This window comes from Dermacentor albipictus, chromosome 3 (assembly GCF_038994185.2).
Source record: "Dermacentor albipictus isolate Rhodes 1998 colony chromosome 3, USDA_Dalb.pri_finalv2, whole genome shotgun sequence".
In the NCBI taxonomy this organism is placed as follows: domain Eukaryota; kingdom Metazoa; phylum Arthropoda; class Arachnida; order Ixodida; family Ixodidae; genus Dermacentor; species Dermacentor albipictus.
The window spans coordinates 88,494,035-88,516,842 of NC_091823.1; the positions used below are offsets into that span (position 1 = coordinate 88,494,035).

Below are 22,808 nucleotides of genomic sequence, written 5' to 3' on the forward strand. Positions count from 1 at the left end.
ATCAAGAACGCAAAATGTGATCCAATGCAGTTACGCTTCTTTATTACTGGCTAATATGTTCCCGGAAAGCATGACTTTTCAGCACCAGCATTCAGTACAGTAGAACCTCATTGATAGCGTCCTGTTTCGTATGGTTTCCTGGCTACAACGTTTGCGTCGAGAATGTATAAAACGACCCAATACAGTTACACTTCTCTTTTACCGGCCAATACGTTCCCGGAAAACAGTCTTTTGGCATTAATGTTCAGTATATCGCCAAACTGCGATCGTATGATATGTTTCCTGGCGCTAGATTCCATGTGAACTAGAAAAGGTGCAATGCGCGTGCGATTGAGAATGGTAGGCACCTGCAATGGCAGCTTCTCCATCTGTGCTTGCCTGCCTGTGTCACATGAAAATTCCGCCATGCACTCTATTTTTAGTACCGGTACCAGAAAATCTCACAGGCACAGTGGTGCTTGCAGGTTGTCGCATATCGCCATTAAGAGCTATCACCGCCAACCAGGCAGCGCAAAGTGAGCACCACGTTTTGTACTGCCGGCATTGCGGCATCCTATTCCAGTGTTGCCCATCAACTATTTCGTTTCAGTTTTCCATCGCTGTCTTAAAATTGCAAAGCACATCCCAGAGTGCTCGAGTTCCACTAGTCTCATGTCACAGTGATTCTCGACGAATGGGCACATCAAATCTCCTACCGAAATGCTCCGCCCGAAGAAGCTGCTGACTCAAACTGCATTCAGAGTTTTCCAGAGTAGTCTGCTTTTTCTTGCGTATTTTTCCAAAATGTATAAGCGTAGTTCTACTGTTTATTTGGAAAGCAGTGCTGTTTATTTGGGCTTATTATAAGAATGGCAACGCAAAACAAAGGTACAAGAAAGCAAACACAACAGTTTGCTTTCTTGGCCTTGTTTGCATTGCACAGTTGTTCTTATAATAAGGAATCATTACCAACTATTCCGATTATCAGTCTTCTATATGAACTCTATCCAGGAGAGCTATAGACTTGTTTGCATGGCTTTGTCTGTTCACTCTGCTGGTATATCAGGGAGAGGCAAGCATAAAAGGGATTTAAGCAGGATTGGATGGAATAGAGTGATTTGAAAGTCCAAAGCTGAAAGGTAGATGCGGTCAAACAAGAATAGGTAGCTTGCAGAAATTTTTGTCATGTAGTCAGCCTTAATTCAGCTGACTCACCTGGGTATTCTGATGTTTAGATCTGCTGCAGCATGCTGTGGTTTCTATGCGTGCATGTTGAGTTGAAGCAAAGGTTGTGTTTACATTTTAACGTGGCATCCGCACAAGTGCCAAGAAATGCAAAAAGGAAACACGTGCAAGAAATAAAAAAAGCTGAAAGAGACAATGTTGTCCTGTTCAATATCTTGATTCTTCGTCATCAAGTTTCAAGTACTTTCACCGAGTGACAATGGCGTTACTTCGAAATTTTTAATTTCACACTGATGTACCAACACTGGGGTTCCAGCACAACATATTAAAAATTGTATCTTGATCTTCATTTTCTGTTTTAATAATCAACCTATGGCCATAAATTTAGTGAAAATATAGTTTTCCAAAATACTGTATTTACTTGCGTAATGAAGCACTTTTCCCGAAATGTATGCGCAAAGTTGGGGGGTGCATTCATTATGCGGGGTAAAATTTTAAGTGATTTTTTTTTCCGCGCCTACCTTTAAAAAAGTCAGTTTTGTCCGAGATGCGAACCATTGATTGTGATAGCAAATGTGTGGACAGCTACACAAAGTAAAGATAGTAGTTATATCCGCCGGATAAACTTACTAACATTCGCTTCAATGCAAACTCAATGGCAAGAATGCAGCACTCACAAAGGTATGAGCCGCCATCAACTCGGCCCCCAATGCAGATTGCTCTGAAGATAGGGCGCGCTGCCGCCGCGCAATGGGCAGTTCCTGGCTGCCGGAGTAAAACACCGCACACCCTTTCACTCCCTTCACTCCCTCCGACGCCATGCGCGTGACGGAAGACGGCGTGTTTTCTTTCCGCTTTCTACTGCTGTATGCTGGAGATTGAGCCGCAATCCTCAGCGGCCCTCGGGCGCAGTTGGGCAATACACAGTTGCTGCCAGAGTACAATGACCCCCCCCCCCCCTTTTGCATGGTGAAATACGGCGCGCAAGATTGAGCTGGGATCTGCTTCTTTCACGCACTTTCACTCACACCTACACCAAGCGGTGCTCGGCGACAACGACGACAGCAAAAATGCACCGCGAGTGTCCACATAGTTACTATCGCAATAAAAGTAGGAGACACGGTATGATTTGCCGTTCGCATTCGCACTCGCTGAGCTCCATATCAGATGTCGAATGATACCGTGTGTCGCCTACTTCACGGCAGCAAGTTCAGGGTGCAATTCTTATGCGAGAAAAAGAAAAAAAACACTTCTTTATCGGAAAAGTGGGAACTGCATCCATTACGCGAGTGCATCTATTGTGCGAGCAAACACGGTACTTTATAAATCTAAACTGATTTATACAAAAATAGTCCTGCTGCATTTCATTTAATAGTGCGACCAGTGAATCAGGGGCAAGAAGTGCGGCATGAGCATGACTTTTTTTGCTTGTGCATGTTTTTGATGCGTGAATGCAATGCAGTCGACTCACGTCAATTCACATGGCTAAGGAAACTCGGTATGAATTTGCGGCACGATTCTACTCAAGTCTCCTGACGTATATGCAACACATTTTAAACATGGCTATTTTCATTACTGCTCGTGGTCATGAAGTGTTGGGTATCTTAGTTACCTTGGTCAGGACAACTCTTGGCTTTGTCTGCGTGTCCTGCACTGTGCCCACACTTTCTAAGATTAATTGCTCTGAGATTAATGTACACTTGCTTTTTATAAAAGGCGCACCGAGTATGGTGCCTTGTTATGCATGGCAAGCATACATTTTAGCTATTTATTCCACCTGAAGGTTGCACGGGTTTGCATAAAAAGGCACGGACTTCATCTCTTGGGTCCTTGTCAGTCACATGTTGATGCTCGTCTAATGAGTTGGTTTGCATTGGAGTTGAACCTTGTTTTAGTGAAGCAGCTGTAGGTGTCATATTGAGGTGGCACCATTATACTGTCTGACATTTGTATAAATATAGATGCAAGGACTGGGTGAATTGGGCCTATGCAAAAGACGCTGAAGCACATGCGATGGCGAGATGTGGAAATAGTGCTCGGAAGTTATCAAACTCAAGCCCAACAGTAAGCAGTGCCAGATTCATCCTTGCTTTCGTGGCTCCATCACCAAAGCTGCCATTGAAATAAACAGTGGGCAATTAAACTTGAGCTTCAATATCTTGTGTATAATAATATGTTGTGCCAAGATGCATTGTCATCGTCCTGTGTCACTGCAGGACGAAGGCCTCTCAGAGATTTCCCCTTGCAGCCATTTCCTTGTGGCAACTAAACCCCGTCTATGTCCAACTAAACCCCCGTCTATGCCTGGAAATTTCCAGAGGGCCCAGGGCTGGAGTACAGTATCGCATATCTCTGTTCATTATAATAAGGTTCAACTCTACTTACATAGTGGGGTGTTGCAAAGCTTTACTGCGAGATTCTGTTGAACTGCTCTGATATGCATATCGATAAACAAAACACACCTATGCATGGAGCCATTATCCCTCCATTTCAAGTTGGTGCACTAGTATTTTTTCTTTCTCCCTTTTTCTTTCATTTTTTTTCCTTGCATATATTATTTGTGTTTTTTGTGACGAGACACTGAAAGCAACCTGCATGCGTGTCCTGCATTTTCTCTTACGTTTCAGCGCACGTGACCTACCAGGAAAACACATAGTAATGTGTTCCTTTGTGACTTCCTTTCCCGTGCCTCCTGCATAAACACACACGCACATGCAGTCTTGGGAGTCGCACCTGATTTCGGTGCCTTTGCCGTCCACATGCCATCTCTGCATCTCTCATCACATCAGCTTGCACCTAGCAAACGCGAAGCGGGGTTATTTCTTTCAGTATTTGTGGGATACATTTTTTTTTTTTCGTTTTGCTTCAGTTTGTATCTCGATTTTGTTTTCCCAATGTCATTTTTTGCTTGCCTGTTGTTCACGTTGCATCCTGCGTGCAGCACATTCCCACCTCAAGAATGTATTAGTGAAGGCAGCAGTTGTTGCAATATTGCGTTGCTACTGCACCACCATTTTATTTTGGATATCATCTTGCCATAAATGTTCATTTGCATTGCATCCTGCCTGCGACGTTGACCCACCTTGAAAACATACTGTCAGTAGTGCTGTGATGTTCACTCTTGTTGCTCTCTTGCTGCATCTGTTCTTTGTTTCTTTTGGCACTCTTCGTGCTGGTTCGTTTTGTCCCTTTCTCCTGTCACATTTCGACATTGTGTTGTTGCTTTCGTTGCCCACTGTGGGGCCTATGTCGATGCATTTAGAGGGTTCGCCTTATTTGATGAACGTTTTAAGTTCTTGGATACACCCCTCTTGCTTTATTTGGTTCGTTTAATCACAAACTGGGCTGATGCAAGTCGTCTTTTATGGCTTTATATTTTTTCTTTTTTTTTTCATCTTTTCGTGATACCTTGAGTTTTGATTGGGGTTCCTACTCAGCTGTAGCTACACCTACTTGTGTACTAATTTACGTTTTTGCTTTCGATGTGAGGTGAAATGCAGGTTAGCTTTTACTTTTGTTAATGCTCAAGAATTTGAAGGTCAGACCAGACGTGATGAAATGCTACTAAGGTGCTCATGGCTCAGTGTACTTAACACATTAAGATTTCTGCAGTGTTTTGATATGTTCCTTTTTTTTGTGTCTTTGTGCGTGTTGTTGTAATAGCAACTTGTCGTCTATTATGTTTTCTTTTGTTTTTGTTTCTCAGCCATGCATTTCATATGAAATCATATCTTTTTATGATTGGTAGCTGCCTCAGTACTTAACTGCCATTCCTTTTTTAGCTATGTACCTTCCAGTACCCCACAACATTATATGGCATTCTAAACGTAGTGCTTTTATGTAAAAGCTAAGCTGATGCTTTAATAATGTATTCTAAGTGACCATTGTATGTGCAATTGCGGAGTAGGGGTCGCAATTTCTTTTTTTTTCCCCTAGTGTATTGTGGGGCCTGTGCAACGCTGCTATAAGTACGAAACTGCTGCTCAGACCACTCCATGGCTTTTTATATAGATACATATATCCACATATTTCATGCAAGTTTTACAAATGAGAACGGGTTGAAATTAGAGCGCGCTACTTAGTATTTTATTTTTATTGCACATTTATACTTTTATGTTCTTAATGTTCTCACTTTTTGTGACAAGAGCAGCTAGACCTCTTGTTTCTTTTTTTTTTTCTTATTTGGACCTTTGCCTTTGTTTCTGGATTTTCACAACAGCAGTTGTCTGTCAACATATTCAGTGCATTCTTAATATTTTTGTTCCTACTCAGGGGCACTTCTGTCCTACACTAATAATAGTCACCATCCGACATGGACTTCTTTGGTCCACTTCGAGTAGTTGACATTGTGCTGTTAGCCAAGCTTGCATTGACAGTAGCGCGACCTATGTTCCATCCCTATTTAAAAATGTGTGCCTAATAAGCTTCACACCTAATGAATAAGGTCTTGCACTCAATCAATCAATCAAGTTTTATTTCAATATCAAATGTACACTGTGTTGGATGGAAACAAAAAGCCATTCATCAGACTTGATGAGGTCTGTGACCACATACATGGCAAGCAGCAAAAGAAACATGTAAAACTAAAAGTTTAGTAATTAACAATTAAACACAGAAGTTGGCTATTGCAATAATAGAAAGGCAAAAACCTAAATTGTAATAAGTAAAGCATATCGAGTTAAATAACTAAATCATAAAACATGATAACATGCCTAAAGTGATGCCGAATGTAACTGCTGAAACACTGCTAAAATAAATACTATGTACTGCGTGAAAGCAACAAAGATGTGCAATACGAAACAATGCAAATGCACTGTGAAAAAACAGCTTGAGAGCAATACGTGCTATTTCTACCAAGGAATTCATTGGTATGGAAACTCATAAAAATTTATATGATTCCATGTGACCATATGGGGATTATTTGATTTAACTCGGGTGTCTTATTTTTATAAGAGGTACACAAAGTATGCTTTAGGTCAATATTAAAGAGTACCAGGTAGATGAACTTAATCAAAGCGTGCCCCCCACCACTACGCTACGGTTGCCTCAGCTTGTGAATGGGTTTGCTGCATTAAATCCCATTATTTATATTCCATTTTCCTTGTTTATTCTATTCTACTTGGTACTGTCCTCTTCTGTAACATTTGTACAGGCACAACGTTATTGAGAAAAAAAATCCAACCTACAACGTCCTTGTATTGTAATTTTGTGTGTTGCCCACAGTAGAAATTTGTAATGTTTAAAAAGTACACAATGCATTAGGAAATTTTTCCCTGCTGCGTTTCTTCATGGCAGCACACTTCGCATTACCGCAGAGCTCTCGCAGTATGGTGAAGCTTCAGTAATGACTGCACACACAAAATTGTTTTCTTCTACGCTCCTCATATTTCTTTGCTTTTCTTTTTTTTGCCATACGCACTTATGTGCTGTTAACGGCAGGTTACAGGCGTAGAAATTATAAGCAAGTTTATTCTACAGTGGTGACTATTATCATTGTAGGAAGAAAGTACTTCTCGGAAGGTGCAAGGTGTTTGTTGACAGTGTAGCTGCTTTGTCTTACAAGTGTGGCTGAGAGAGCTGGGGAGTACAGTAGAATGCCTTCGATGCACTTTGGAGAAAGAAAATAAAAAGTGATGAAGATGTCAGTCGTGCCACCAATAAACCTCTTCACAATATATACCAGGTCTTTTTTTAGTCCATACAGGAATTTCCAAAAATAGCCTGTGGTAGATAGCACAGTTCAAGTCTTTAAGCTGGATTTCTCGAAGAAGGACATCATTTGCACAAGAAATCAAAGTACATAATCGACTTTCTGAACAAACTGGTTTCATCCTGACAATTTTTTGCGAGGGGTTTTTTTGCAACTTGCCAGCTACAATTCAGTTGGGATGTGTGACAAAGTTATTACTTAAAAATTAATTATTTATATATTGTTAATTACCTTATTATGCAGTTCGACTTCTCATGCAAGTAATTTCCACTTCTTCAAGTAATTCAGCTCAGGCACTGAAGTTGTGCTATCTGCCGCCATCAATTAAAAAAAATTATATAAAGCCTGAAAAAAAAAAGAGACAAGAAAGCACCTGGTATATCGTCCAAGAAAAAGAATGTGGACCTAATAAGGTACTTTTACTGTTGCCTTGCTTAATCACACGAATGAAGAATATTTCTACAGTGCCGACAATGTTCTACTGTAGTTCTCAGAGCATGGCCTCACAACGTTGGCATAAAATATGCTGCACTTTGAGTTCGTGCAAGTTTGTTGTGCTAATGTTTTGGTGTACTGTAATAACACTTTTGTGAATCATTTCTGTGTCCCCATTTAGTTGTTTGTCACTCTTCCCATTCTGTACTGTGTCTTTATTTTGCTTGTATTAACAAGCTATTTTTTGCTCAGGCTTGGTTGTGCAGGTTTAACATGGCATTTTGAAATGATAGGGCAGCGACATACCAAGCAAGCATTTTGCTTCAAACTGTCCTTTAAGATAAGCAAGAAGGCATGTCATATGATTGGTAGTGAGGGCTAATCATTATTCATAATTTCGCTATAACTACTATTCTGTATTTTTTGTTTATTTGTGCTTACTGTCTTATTTTTAAAATTCGCTGTTACGACTACAATAATGCGGCTACTGTTAGGAGAACTTGGTTTGCATCAGTAGTACAAATGTCTAAATATTAAAAACAGCCAATGGGCATGCAATTGTGGATTGCTGTCTAGATCTTATAGCGTATATATGTATTGTTATGGTGCCTGCTTATATATAATTGAACAGTCCCAAACCTTTCTCACCATACAGAAGACATTTCAACAAAGAGATAATTTCTGCATGGTTAACAGTGATCTTAGAATTCAAAGATTTGCATTGCACCGAGTAATAATTGTAAATAAAATTTGAGTTTTCAGTTGCACACTGTGGAGCGGCAGTTCTATTAAGCACTTAGTAATTCGCTATCTGGCTTGCTTTTAGCTTAATGATATTTTCCACACAATCTCACTCTTAAGAGTTGCAGGAGGTGAGACAGAAAACTAGTAAGTTGTGCCCCCCCCCCCCCATTTTTTTTGCATATTGAACAGGCACTTGAAGCAAAACCTAGAATATGGAGTACTTTTTGCAGCCAACATTAAATTGCACGATGCAGCAAAATAGCCATTCATTGTCGGCTACGATTAAAATGCTGGTTGTTGCACACTAGTTTGTTCCGCATGCTCGTAAGGTGGCTAAGCACTTTTGAGCTCTAAATTTTCAGGCATCAACAGTTGCCTTGTGATCTTGAAGCTCTCTCTGTCAAATGTGATTGGCATTGTCATAGCTTCACTATCAAAGACAGTGGTGCATACAGGCCAGATGCCTCAAGGTGTCCATCTGCTTCATGCGGTGCATGTAAATTTTGTTTCCCATGACTACTCTCAGTATTTTTGTGGTATCTGCCTGCTTGTATAACTTTGCCCTAGACTTTCACGCCACTGCAGCTTTTATGTGTTTTAAGCGTCAATGACCCGGTCACATTTGTGCATGTTCGTCTACTAACAAGGAGGTTACCTTTGCACTTTGTTTTACTTTAGTGATTGTGGTTATGACTTGTCATGACACATTCTAAAAGTGCCGTCAAGTCCTTTGCTAGAAAAAGTAGTCATGACAATGGTTAATCTCATCGTACAGTACAACCTTGAGCTGTTCGGATTTTTAAACAGTTGCCAAGGGTAATGTTCCTGCCATGTCTGGTGTGATACAAATAAGTGCTGCACCTGGCATAGTATTCTTCTCATGCATTGCATTAAAAATACAGCAGCTTTCATGATCAGGGAAAGCAGTTGAGCCTAGTGTTGATTTTAGTTTGTTTGCACAGTATGATACTTATTAACGGAGGAACAGTGGAAGGATCTTTTGAAAAAACTTGCCATTTAATACAAATATCATAGTTTCATATTAACTTCAGTGAGACAAAACAAAAGTGAAACAAAGTGCAGCTCTTGTAGCCCGAGTGAGAGTTTTCTGATGGCTGTGATTGTGTGTGAAAGGCTAATGTGATTAATAAAGACCCATCCATTTTTATGACTCTGTGAACATAATTTGGTTTCTGTGGGACAGATTTGCAGCATTAATTAAGACTTCGTGTCGCTACTGCATTCCTTCCAAGATTCCTTCCAGCAGAGCAAGAAAGCTCGTGCTGTTGTAAATGGGGAAAAAAGATGGGTATACACATTGGTTATCAAACAACTGCGCGAAAATGCTGTGATCATCTGTCATTCACAGTTGAAATGTCCATGGGTGAGTTGGGTTAATCCGCTCTCACAGTAGGCCTAATGCGTACGTGCCAACTTTTCCTATTTTATCTTAAAATGTGCGATTGCTAGCGCTTGTTTATGATAGTTGTATTGGCACTGTACTTTTACAATTTTTCCCTTGCATCTATTGAAGAGCAAAGTTTATTACAGAAGATTACAAAATACAGTCGCTGACCAATTTTGCATGGCCAGGTTTGTTTCGGCTTGTTAGTTATACGGACCTATCCTTGCAGCAGCACCAAATTATGGAACAAATGCGTAATGGCAACCAAAATTCCTTTATTTTAGTACCCAAACACCCTGTAAAATCCAAACTGGCCCACTGCAAAGAGGTAACGAGCACAATCCCTAACTGGGACATCTGTTATGCAGGTAAGCCTTCTAATCTGTAAAGAAATGGAAGTTGTGTATTTGGGTACGTCATTATATTCAGAGCATAAGTGTCAATGTTACTGTAGCGCCGTTTCTCCATCCATGTTCTGGGATATCTTGGGATGGGAAAATGGCGCCACGGAAGCTCTATTTGTAAGTGCATCACACACGTAATGTGAAGACGTGAATTTGGGTCCCACCTGCGTCCATTTGACTTTTCATCCGATTTCATTTCCATTTATTTACTTTTTTTTTCATTTAATCAAAACTACAAATAATTTCCCCGTACCGTCTTTTGTGTCATTGTTGGCTTCTCATGATATGACTAATAAAAAATAATCAACCCTTCACCGGAAAATGGGGGCAAGTGAAGCTGGTGCTGCGTGCACCTGACCTTCGTCACGGTTAAGTAACCCATAGGTAACGGTGCCGGATTGCTTCGGCCTCCCGCTCCCCCAGCTCGGAATCTTCTCGTTGCTGTCAGATTGCCTGCGCGCCGACGGCGAGCCCTTTCACGGGCGAGTTCTCGCCGCCGCTCGTCGAAGGCTGCCTCGGGGGAACGCACAGCCGTCACACCCGTTTCCAAAACTAAACTGAACGGAAACGAAGCCGGCGCAGCGCGCGCGCAATGGCTACAAGAGCTGGACGGGCGCGCCGATGGCGAGTCTTTTCACGGGCGAGCTCTCGTCGCTGCTCGTCGAGGGCTGCCTGTTCCTCGGGGAAACGCGCACCGCGAGGCCGTCCCATCCATTTTCCGAGACTGAATTGAACAGAAACGAAGCCGGTGCAGCGCGCGCGAAACGCTTTCCTGCCCGAAACGGCTGTGATTGGCTGCGCGCGTGCCGTGAGCGCCTGCGCCTATGGAGCTGGAATCCTTGCTAATGGCTCACGGTCCGGCGCCGGCGCAGCTGTCAATTAATCAAACCGCCGTTTCCCGCAGCTGCTGTGCTCTAGGAGCAACTGGGATTTTTGCGTGACCAGGACAACGCCCCCGAAACTTGTGAGCCAGTACAAGCATCGCTTGAATAATAAAAATCGGGCCCCTCAGTTTCCTTTCTTCTCGTTCATTACATAGCGAGAGTCAGAATTCGGCAGCTTTGATGCCTTCGGTAGCATGTGTGGGTTTATTGACCAGTTGTCTTCACCCAAAAGGTTCACGTACTAGGTGACACCTGCAGAATGTGTGGATGTTCTACATCCACTCATTCTACATTGTCAGGGTGTCCCAGCTAACTTTAGCCACAGTTTAACAATATGCAAATGCCATGTAGCTGGACAGAGCAAAGGTAACGTTTGCCGTCGCTTGGAGATACTCAATCGATTTCTTTAATTCCGTCTAATTAGATAATTAGTCCTTTCTAATTAATCAATTCAAGTATGATTATATGAAAAGTGTCAATGAAAAAATTGTAGAGCGACATGAACAACTCCAGATATAGATGTATGTTCCTCAATACCTGCTACAGTTTTTTCCGAACGTGAAAGAAGCCCGCGACTACACGCAATGTGCCTCTGGTGGCCAGTCGCGCGGCAATTTTGCGTGCATTTGCGGTCTTTCGAGCTCAGAAAAACACTTTTATGTAGCACGTATTGAGCAAAAAAAAAAAAGCTGTATCGGGAGTTTTTCGTGCCGCTTTACAATTCTCTCTCCCTCTCTCTCTCTCTCTCTCTCTCTCTCTTTCTCTCTCTCTCTCTCTCTATATATATATATATATATATATATATATATATATATATATATATATACACACACATTGTAAAGGTCGTAGGACGATCCCACCGCTGACATCCAGTTGTTAGGATTGGGGGCTCAATCCCATCGCTCGTAATTAGTTGTCAAGATTGGAGTCGGGCATGAATTAGATGGTAGCTGGCCCATGCCGTCGTCCAACTTATCCACGCTGAGGACGCTGTTGAAGGGAAGGACTGCTTCTCATCGAGAACGAGGAATACGGGTTTATTTACAATATCTACATGCAGTTCATCAGTCTAGCATGACTGCGAGAGAAAGTGCATCAGTCTAACATGAATGCTTGAGAAAGTACCTCAGTCTAACGTGACTGCGAGAGAAAGTGCATCAGTCTAACATGAATGCTTGAGAAAGTACCTCAGTCTAACATGACTGCGAGAGAAAGTGCACTAAGCATCCGCACAACAGCGGTTTATAAACACACCGTCCTCCCCCGATACCCAGGTGACGGAAACGGCCGTCGAGTCATCGTAAACAAGTCGCCTCTTTGCGGGACGGTTTACACACACACGCACTCACACACACACTTCCTTGCGCGAGGTTCACGGTCCGGAGCCGACGTCAGACGGACTTCGTAGAGCTCGGGGCTTGTGTCGGGAAAGGTGCCTTTTATTCCCCGAGCTGACCCCTGCAGCGCGGCCGGGTGCCCATTGTCTTTCGTCTTGAACGGCGCGTGGGAAGTAGCCTCGAACTACGTTCCCGTAAGCACTCCCCCGCTCGCGGCAGACCAGGGCGGCGGTGGCGGGCTCGGTAACAATAGTTGGTCCGCTGATCGCATTCAGTCACAACGGCGACGAGGCTAGATCGTAACGGTGGCGTTCCAAGAAAGTTGACGCCGCTGTCGCAACTGGCTGGCGAGACTTGCACCTCAGCCGGGCCGTTCTTAACAACATATACATATATACCTCCAGTGAGCTTACGAGGTAGATGTCCAGAATCATATATGTCGCCTAAGTGTGCTTCAACTTGCGGAGCTCGCGACAGGCAGTGGAGCGCGTTTGTGCAAGCCCACATGCCTTGCCCCTCCTCGTCACGCATAATTTTTCTAGCGAGTGCATGCTCCAGAATATTCGAGCTCAACATTTGGCACCCCTTGATCACATTGACGCGAGGATGACCTGCGCAGACTGGCGGTAAGCGAATGAACGCGGCGACCAACGTACTTTCATGGTGATCTCGGTAAGGATGTCGCCTGGCATCCGCGCGTTCGTCTTGCTCAGCGCACTCCATGCTTGAACATTTTACAGAGAACTAGTGCGGGCATTCGCGGACGATCACTTTCGGAAATATGATCACTGTCACAAGATTTCGCGTGACTCGGCATCAGTCTGAGCGTCGCCATCTACGGGTGATAGAGTTCCTGGCACTGTGCGAGGAGCTATCGGTTGTAGGCGTCGATGTGTCCGCTTCCGAATCATGTGAAATCTCGCCAAGGTGACCGTATCCCCGAATGTGACCGTACGCCGACCACTAAGAATGATAGACTGGGTGACTAACCAGGACTGAACCCGTTTGGCTATTCCTATAACCCCAGCCGGAGTGAGTTCCATAATATAGTTAGCTGATTACCTCGGATGGTCTTTGTAGCAATGCGGCTCTGACAACAACTTGGACATCGCATTGTTTCGGGGGACGCCCACGCCGCGAATAAGCGTGAAATACGCCCATGTATTTGCAGAGCTGAGGCGTTGTTGCAATATACTGCGCCAGTCTACGTCCGCCTGCCTATGTCGCATTCACTTGCATCTGCTTTTACCTCGGAGAGCTCCAAAAAGATGCTTACGTCATGGCTCCGTTGACGTAGGCATCTTTTTATTATAAAGTCCCATGAAATAAATCAGGAAATTGTCTGTTACGAAATAATGCAGGCTGACCGAGAATTTTCATGCCTGATAATTCCAAGTATGAACAGCAAATTACTAGATAGTCTGTCTCGAAAAATTCAATACTGATTGGTTAATGTATTCATAACGAATATATTTTTTTTATTTTTTTTAAGTTAGCGCCTGCGGATTGTGCCTACCTGGTTACATAAAGCTACACGAAGATGACGTGCCTTGCTACATAGCCTTTCTCTCTCTCTCTCTCTCTCTTGAGAAAACGTGTACTCTGAATGTACTGTAGGGTGCTTCAAATAATTAAGGCGGATAAGAAATAGCCATGGCCAGCAGGAATGCGGAATCAACGAAGGTATACGTATATGTTGAAGGTCAGTGGCCATGCACATTTACTCGTCTGTGGTTTCCATGCCGTGCTGTGTGGGTAACAGCGATGGACGGTGAGCAAGCTCAATTTTACTTGTTGCGGAACTAAACCGCCCAGTCGTCTGCTTTGTCATTTGGCGGTACAAACAAATTAAAGAGCGTAACGCTCGGCGAAGAAACGAATATGAGCACGCCACAAAGCTATGAAGAGAGATGTTGTGGCTCCGCGTGATTCCGTAAAGAGGGAACTATATATATATATATATATATATATATATATATATATATATATATATATATATATATATATATATATATATATAGTTCCCTCTTTACGGAGTATATATATATATATATATATATATATATATATATATATATATATATATATATATATATATATATATATATATATATATATTAGGGTACAATAAGCGACTGTAGATGTGCGAACACTTCATGGAAACAATGAATCTCCTGTTGATATATGGTGCCTCAGTAAGATGAAACAGTGAATCATTTAGCATTGCGATTAACCGCCAACTGCAGAAAGAAACAATACTTTTCCCGTTCTCTCTCTCTCTCGCCGGTGAAGAAAAGAAAAAAAAAACGCTAATTGAAGCGGTCTTCTCCCTAGCACTATCGTTTCTGCGGGGAAGCCAGCTTCTACTGCTGCATCGAAGTTGCCGCGTATACAATTGACTTTTCCTCTAAAGCACATGTTCTGACCGCTATGTTAAACTGCGTAAAGGTGCCTGCGGGAGGGGCGGCTTTCTTGTGTTCTAGGTGTGCCTACATACGTGTCTCCGCTCGCCTTTCTACCCGCTTTTCCTCTCTTTTTGTCCCCGTTCCTTCTCTTCCACGGCGCGGTGGGACACGGCGCGCAGTGATGGCGACCCTGGAGCGACTGGACCCCGAGGTGCTTCGGCAGGAGGCGCTACAGAGGGAGCGCGAGGAGCAGGACTCCAGCCCCGAGCAGCCGCTGCCGCTGTACCAGCAGCGGGAGAACTACCTCACGTGATCTAACTGCACGCGGATGCGTGCGGCTTAACCGGACGAACCGATCTTGTCTACGCCGATACGAGGGTCCAAACGCGCTGTGTCATGCTGAATACGCAGATTGTCGTCGTGTCATCGAAGCCACAAGCAGCCGTATATCCGGTCCGTCCTTGGCAGCGAGGCCACGCGAGAACGACGACTACTGATCACCGCTCTTCTGCGGAAAAGGTGTTCACCTTTAGTGAGACAACGTCTGCGGCAGGGGATTTCCCTTACCCACTTTCTCTTCCGTTCCTGTCTGCTTGTTGTCCAAAGAGGAACAGTGCAGAATTTTTGCAGCTACCCCACCTCGCGTGTTCTTTGGGGATGCGGTAATGCAGATGTTATTATTGAGAGGGGGAAAAAAATCAATGACCTATACGGTCTGCAGAAATTTCGAGACGAATGCGGTGTGGTGCTGGATGCACAGTAGCAGAGCTATATGGCTTGAATGGCCGCTGTTTGTTGCGTGATTGTTTCGAATGCGGGCTTCGAGCTCTGCGGCCTGAATGTGATTCAACGCAGATTTTAAAGCGTTGCAGCGCGTATCAGTGGGAAGTATAAGCACAGGCATGGCGCGGCCGTGCGCTTTTCTCTCCCACTTCTGTTCGTCTTGCGCGCTGCAGTGCTTTCAACGTTTTAATGCCAATTCGCCCAACAGCAGGGTCCGTGTGCGTGTGTACAATCAGTGACGAAAGTGTACGGCAAGCTGGAGTCGCTAGCAAGGGAGGTTCTTGTTTTTCACGCCCCACGAATTTTGTACACTTTTCGGAAACATTTATCGTTCCGCAGATACGATGAAGCTTTCGTTTGTTTCTGGAGTAAGTGATTCTCACTTCCGAAGATTTCCTCCCGAGAAGGTATCGTCTTTGTTCGGGTTTGCTACAATGACGACTTTTGCAGGAGCATCCGAGCCTGACCGTTCTGCGGTTTGGTATGGGATTCTTATTGTACAGCTACCGGAACTGATTTATTTATTTATTATTGATTGAAAATGTTAGCAAAAAGCGCAATATATCGCCGGCTCGGGTGTCCTCGCGATTCCATCTTGGCCTTTTGTGGCCTGCATTTCTTCTCAGTCTTTCAACGTTGCGCCATCTGCTTTAGAAGCGGTGGTAGGGAAGCATAAAATTGCTAGATTGTATTATTTACTTTTATTTAGAGGGAGGGAGGGGGGGGGGTTTACTCTTTTCAAAGAAATGCTACAACTTGCTTGTACGGTCAAATTCGTTTCGCAATTCAGTTTGCGCAAATGGCTTTGCATACGTAACGAAATTACTTGCATCGGATCACGCGGATTCGCGGTGGTGGCTGTGTGGGCCTGGATGTCTTTTCTATATTCAGCCACGTTGAGCAAAACGTTTGCATCCGACTGGGAGCTCTAGCTGTTAAAGATCGCTGTAGGGCTCTCATCGTGCAACCATAAACGATTTTCTAAATTGAAGTTGACGAAATCGCAACGAAGCGCTACTGACTGTTGTGTATAGGAATTAGTTGGGGTCTTGAGTTACCAGTATTGCGAAAATTATCAATATGTTGTCGGAGTTACAGCGGGCGTACCCGCTGCGGTAGCTTAATGGCTTCGTAGGCGCGCTGCTGAGCATGAGTTCGGGGGTTGGATCCCGGCCTTGGCGGCCGCATTTCAATGGGGGCGGAAAAAAAAAAAATCTCTTGCGAAATTAGATTTCGGTGCGCAATACAGAACCCAGGTGGTCAAAATTATTCAGGAACCTCCCACTACGGCACGCCTCATAAGCACGTCATGTTGTTGTCGTTATTATTATTATTATTATTATTATTATTATTATTATTATTATTATTATTTATTTATTTATTTATTTATTTATTTATTGCACAGCGGCGTGCCCACCAAATGTAGGTAAACGATTACATGGGAGTTTTGTGAGCTTTAAACGCTTTAACGAGTGTCGCGCGTGGCATTAAAAATATTTTTGTTGTGGGGCGCTGCAGAGTTTACAACGTGGTGCGTCAAAATTTCGAGACGTCGCAATCTTTGGTACCTTGCTAAATAACAAACAAATGGAGGACACGTAAGCAATTCGTATGACTTCTGAATGCCAAGGTATTTATGTCCAATTGAATGCCGCTGAGCGGTCCTTCGAGTTATAAACTACTCGTGGGCAAGCGAGCGCTTTGAGACGCTTAGCTGACGCCTCCGAGATACCTACCACAAGGCCGGTGCACTTCGATCCGTGACGTCATGTTGTCTTGCCCGACTGCCATAAAATCTAACGGGGATGCTCCCGAGTAAGCCGTGGTGATGACGTCAACGCTTTCGGCATGCCGGGCTTGGCAATAGAAGTTTAGGTCTAATTATCATGACGCCATAAAGGAGGACGCACAGGCCTTCCATCTAGGGGGCGCTGACGTAGCCCAGTAAGACCCTCGGCCTATGAGCGTAGGGTCGTAGGTTCGAAACTCGCTACCGCCAACGTTTTTGCTTCCGAATTTGTTCTGTGTTTTATATATACATTAATTTCTTTATAGCGATTACCGAGGCGCCGTTAGAACGCAGGCGGTAGCTTGCGCTGTCAAGGAACGCGCTGATAACAGGCTTGTGAGGATGACGTGGCGTCGCGTTGGTGTCCTCGCCCCTCCCGCAACATCTTGGGCGCCATCGCGACGGCAGGTGTTCCCTTTCGCCCGTTCTGCTCCGTCGATGCGCGCTCATGACGTGGCGTCGCCGCCAGTCGGAATTTAGGTGCCATTTTTCGCTTGTCCAGACGACAGACGCCGGCTTTTTCACTCAAACGGCGATTTGATGCTGTCGCATCAAAAAGTTAAAGATCAAGGTCGCGGTACTGCCCTGTGCACTCACTAGATATTGTCAAATTATTTTCACTTTTGAGTGCAACAATTTTCTTAAATACTGACTGATTGGTTCTCAGTGACAGTATTTGCGCGCGTTACGCATATTTAACAAGAAGATCGCCTCCCTTGACACGGCCCAGGCTGGAGATAGCGAATAGTAAGATTTGGACCGATTTCTTTCCATCACTCCACGCGTTTGTGTTTTTATGCGATATCAACATGTACCTACTATGACGTCGCTTGCGACAGCGATGCCTCGTAATCGCATGCGTCTCCGTGGCCGATGAAGTTATTTTAATTTCCGTTCGGGAAACGGTGAACAGCAAGGAGTGATCAAGGAAGTTAACGCCTCTTGCAAGTGCGTTCACGCGGTAATACTTGTGGCCTCTTTTTGTTTCATGAGTGGCTGGTTATCAATACTTGCAAGACCAAGTTTGTCGACATAATTAGAGCAACCACGTGTTTAATGCGCTGGATGTCCCAAAGAGCTCGTCTCCGCGACAGAGTCGACTCGCGTGTGGATTATGTGCAATAGAAGATTATTCATAGAGTTTCATAAACAGCAAATAATGTGGATCGCTGCAGCGCATTCTAATTAGGCAGAAGTTAACTACCTGTGCAGAAGTTAAGACAAATGCTTCACGGGAAGATAGAAAAATGAATTGATCAACATTGGTCGAACAAGGGAAGCCACAGCATGTCGTCAGCGCTTCGACAAGGGGGCTTGCCTTCGGCAGGGTGGCAGTTAGATTTATATAAAAAAAAGGGCGTTATTAATTTTTTGTTATTAAGCTGCTAATTAAGCTGCTTTTAGCGCCGCTGTGTACACTTCCGTAGGATGAATCCAGCCACGTTGCTAGTTACGCGACTACGTTGCTATACGCAACCTTTCATCTTTGCGGAACTCCTTGGCTCGTACTGACACACACACAAAAAAAGCTTATTCTAGAATTGCTTGTAAGAGAAAATTCCAGCCAATTATGATGCTGGACATATCATTAGTGAAGGCGGCCAGCCAATGGCGAGCTCACCTACGAACGAACAGCTTTGTGAATTCGGCCCCTCGTTCTATGAACAACCGCGAGTTTTTGCGCAGCACGTGCGCGTACGCGATAGGAGCTTGCGTACGTCGCCATCGTTATGAAAGTCATGTGCGGACAAGAGGGAGAATAGACAACCTTAAGCGCCAGCGCTCGGAAACATTTCGCTGTGCAGCGTCGGAACACAGAGCGGACAGTTTTGTTGGTAATCCGAGCGCTTTTGGACACGTCTCGTTTGGCGGGAAATGCAGGTTTGGAAGAGCGCAACAAACATTTATTTGTTAAATGGAGAAAAGGAAAACCAATTTCCGTGCTGGAAATAACCCTTGACCTTCCTACGTAGTCATAGCCAGTATTCAGAAAAACAGGGGGTGTACGTTTCTGTGATTACCTGTGTGTGTTTCGTTGGTTTCCGAGTACTTACGGCCGAGCGTTGTTGACGTGAGCAGCGTCGCTAAAGTGCTTTTCTAACGCAGTCTTGCGAGAGTTGAAAAGAAAAGCTATAAAGAATTGGTGCGTAAGAAAAGAAGAGTGAAAGTAGACACCGTTATACACCAGCTGCAACAGCCGCTACATGTGTGTATAGGTGAGCAATCCTCTATAGCTGACCTTGCGTCATTCGTGGTTCTGCTTCGTCTGCCATTATGAAACTATACCTCATGCATCGTGCAATTAAAATTCACGTTGCAGACAGTAGTGAGCTCCTCAATCTGCCCGTCCCACCTACGTGTCTTGGTAAACAACAACAACAACAAAAAAAAGCGCACGCATATAAAAGCTGCGTGGGCACGGCTCCCGCTTCCGCTGGGCTTCGTACCTGCGTGGAGGCGCTGGTTGGCGCGGTCTTGCTGGGCCGACCTCCACCGCTGCCGAACAAGGCACGGGATGATTGGTAGTGCTCTTTCTACGCTCTCGCATCGCGCACGGAAGCGGCGTATCACTGAACACTAGGCGGCCGCAGTCGGAGATGAATCCCTTAATTAATGCGCGAATGTGAAAGTGCGCCGTACGATCTTCCCGCACGGACACGTGGAGCTGAAACTTGGTGGGTAGCGAACGAGCTCGAGAAGGGGCTGAGGATCGCGCAACGAGCGACGGAATGAGGAAAATGGTGGGCGCAGCGCTAACGGACAGTAATAGAGAGGGTATAACCGATCATTTTTTGTCGAGAGTTAAGAGCAAGAACTGTAATTGCGCTGGCCACGTGACGCATAGAGCAGACAACCGGTGGTTTTGTCACGGGGACAGAACGGGAATGCCAAGGGAAGGAAAACGTGGTAGAGTATGCGACAGAAAATAAGGTTATCGGATGAATTCAGGGAATTTGCAGATATGGGATGCTAATCCGCATGCTAATTTGATATAATGTAGACCGCAGTGCGCGACGTCTAGATAAGACTCTCCCCTCCCCCCTTGTCCCAAAAAAGAAAGAAGGAAAGAAATCGCTGACAGTATAAACCAAGATGAGGCAAACCTGACGGCATGTGGCCAATTGCTATGATTCGGCGCATTGTCCGGGTTGAATTTAAATGCCGTTGGTCCGGTTGCTGTCCTGCTTACCAGCAGTGCTCCCCGTGGCTCTCCCTTATAGACCGGCTGTACTAGTGGAGCATGCAGTGCGTCTTAGCGCAGCGCATTAGGAAGGCATCTTCGCTTATACAGTGTATTGTGTCATGGCCAGTGTTTGTGTAACAAGCACGAATTATTAGTGGAGTGAAAGAACGACAATTATCGACCCCTACCACCGTATCTCTGCAATGAATGCTTCCTGCCGCCCAGGTGATGGTGGTCTATCGCTTATCCTGCATGGGGACTGTTAGGCCGGCATTTGTGCCGTGTGAAAATCGTCATGTAAACAATACGAACACTATACGAAGAGTAAGAAAGGGAGGCAAGCAGTTGTCTCCGAAACGGGACACTACGGCTACCTGCTTTAGGAGGAGATAAAAAAAGACAGAGAGACAAAGAAAAAAAAAGGAGCTAAAAGAAAAAAAAAGGAGAAAAAAAGCACACCACAAACATATCGAACAGTCATGCCCGCGCAGAGTACGATAATCACAGACGAGAGCCTGAAGTCCCGTGGTTGACAAGAATCCCAGCACAGCTTTGGGGGGCCACGCATCGAGTTAAAGCACAACTTTTTGGAAACGAGATATCATTAAGCGTAGTTCGATCATGTGAGAAGAACGCATCACGACGTGCCTAGCGAAACAATGTCGGGCGAAGAGCGTTGGCAGCGTTGCGGCGAGCACCCGGCTGACGACGTATCAATTATGAGAGCTAAATGCGGTATTTCAATCACGTGGCCCTCTTCACATTTTGAGCTCTGTGGCGGTGTGTTCAGAAAATTCGGATTTCGCGAGTAAGCTGAAACGGTGCGGGCGCAGTCGCTGCTCGCATGCTTTTACGCTTGTTCGATGCACGCGTTACGCTCTGTAGGCACCGTATAACATTTATGCAAGGGCAAATTTTTTGCAATTTCAGGTAGTCTCCACTGTTTTACTTTAAATAATGGGAACAACCGTATAGCCATGGATGTCTTGGGTATTTTCCCTTAGATCTGAAGGTAGTAGCGATGTTACTGAAGTTTACAGTTTACGCTCGACTTAAAGCGCCAAGCATCATTTTGTACGTGCGATATCATGACAGCTGTTACCGCAGTTATACCTATAGATCACTCCTGTATAAATTTTACTCCTATTGATGTCAACTCTATAGGCCTGACGAAATACATGCAAACATCTGGATTCGAGCGTATGTTAACATTATTTAATGCAAAAAAGCTATAATTGCCTTTAAAGTATGAAATATGCGAAATATGACCACAGTGATCCGTGGTTCGTTCCTTTAAAGTTTAGTTCGATTGATGTCATCTGCAGGCCTGACGAAAAATATCCGTGACGTACAAACTCGGGCGGATATTATCGTTATCTGGGGCATAAAACCTACAGTCCTCGTTAAAATGTGTAAATGTGCACCTTTATAAGAGTTCGTGTTCACGCTTCGAGATGGCGCAAAATGTGCTGGCCACAGTGCGCTGTATATAGAAGTGTGTTACGTTGGTTTCCGACTGACTGTACGCACGCACACCTCATTCCTCTGTCCGTTATATATATATATATATATCCACACATGAAAACAAAAGACGTTTCGGCCCCGCTACGGGGTCCTTGTAGCGGTGCCGACAAGTCTTTTGTTTTTAACGATTTGTCGGCGCTAGCTATTTCCCGCCATGAATTTTCCCGACCAGGCGGAATATACCGTCGAACCCTGGATTTCATATATATATATATATATATATATATATATATATATATATATATATATATATATATATATATATATATATATATATATATATATATATATATATACGAAACAAGCAGCTTAAGTGAGGCGGAGAGGTGCCGTGTGTTGGGCGTATGGCGCATATGACTTACATGCTTTCACAGAAAGCTCCATGGGTCAGCTTAGATCTTATCCTCCACCACAGAGAGGATTATGGAACTCCTATAGTCGGCGCTCTCTGCATTTTTGCGTCCAAAATTACTGGGGCGGTGCTTCGCAGCAGCACATTATTTACTTAGCACATTAGTGCTTTGCTATAGCACGCAGCTTCATTAAACAACGTAAAACAAAGCAAAAAAATAAAGAGCACATTGTTTACGTTTTTGAAAGTGAAAGAAAAAGTTATACAAAAGGAGTAGACGTGTCTTTCCCATGTCAGAATTTAGCCTTTGTGCGAGCTGCCCTGTTGACGTTGTACATATACTGTAAACCTTCCAAAGAGCTTCCATTTCATTGTAGAAGAAAAATTTTCCTTTGGTATGTATAGAATGTGCGTGCTTGTTTCTTTCTCTCTCTCTTTTGCCTACGCCGGCAGTCTACTGCATTTAACGGGAACAGAAGCACTGTGGCGTATGTGACGACGCGACAGCGCTGTATTTATTTCTTCTCGAAAGAGTCACTGATGTCCACTGCCTTTAGAAGACACCAGCCTGTCGTTGTACATACTGACGTCGTATATATGTTTATATAGAGGCTGGTTTTAGTTTTCGATCGTTGTTCGGGAAACCGAGTTGAAGCTTTGGTCATTATTTTGCTGTTGTGACCTCGCA

General features: G+C 44.2%; 1 protein-coding gene across 8 annotated transcripts in view; it reads left to right on the forward strand.

Annotated features, from left to right (window-relative positions):
• LOC139057454 (serine-rich adhesin for platelets-like) overlaps positions 1–22,808 on the forward strand; it is a 116,344-nt gene that overhangs the window by 68,416 nt on the left and 25,120 nt on the right. For 2 of the 8 annotated variants that reach the window (XM_070535771.1, XM_070535770.1), the window contains exon 23: positions 3,792–9,221. The exons of 4 other annotated variants lie outside the window; for them this stretch is intronic. In XM_070535771.1, the coding sequence (XP_070391872.1) occupies positions 3,792–3,820 (29 nt within the window). In that variant the 3' untranslated portion in view covers positions 3,821–9,221. Of the gene's footprint in view, positions 1–3,791; positions 9,222–14,667; positions 15,926–22,808 lie in introns of those variants that run through there. 2 more of the 8 variants (XR_011512804.1, XM_070535768.1) reach the window with 2 other exon arrangements.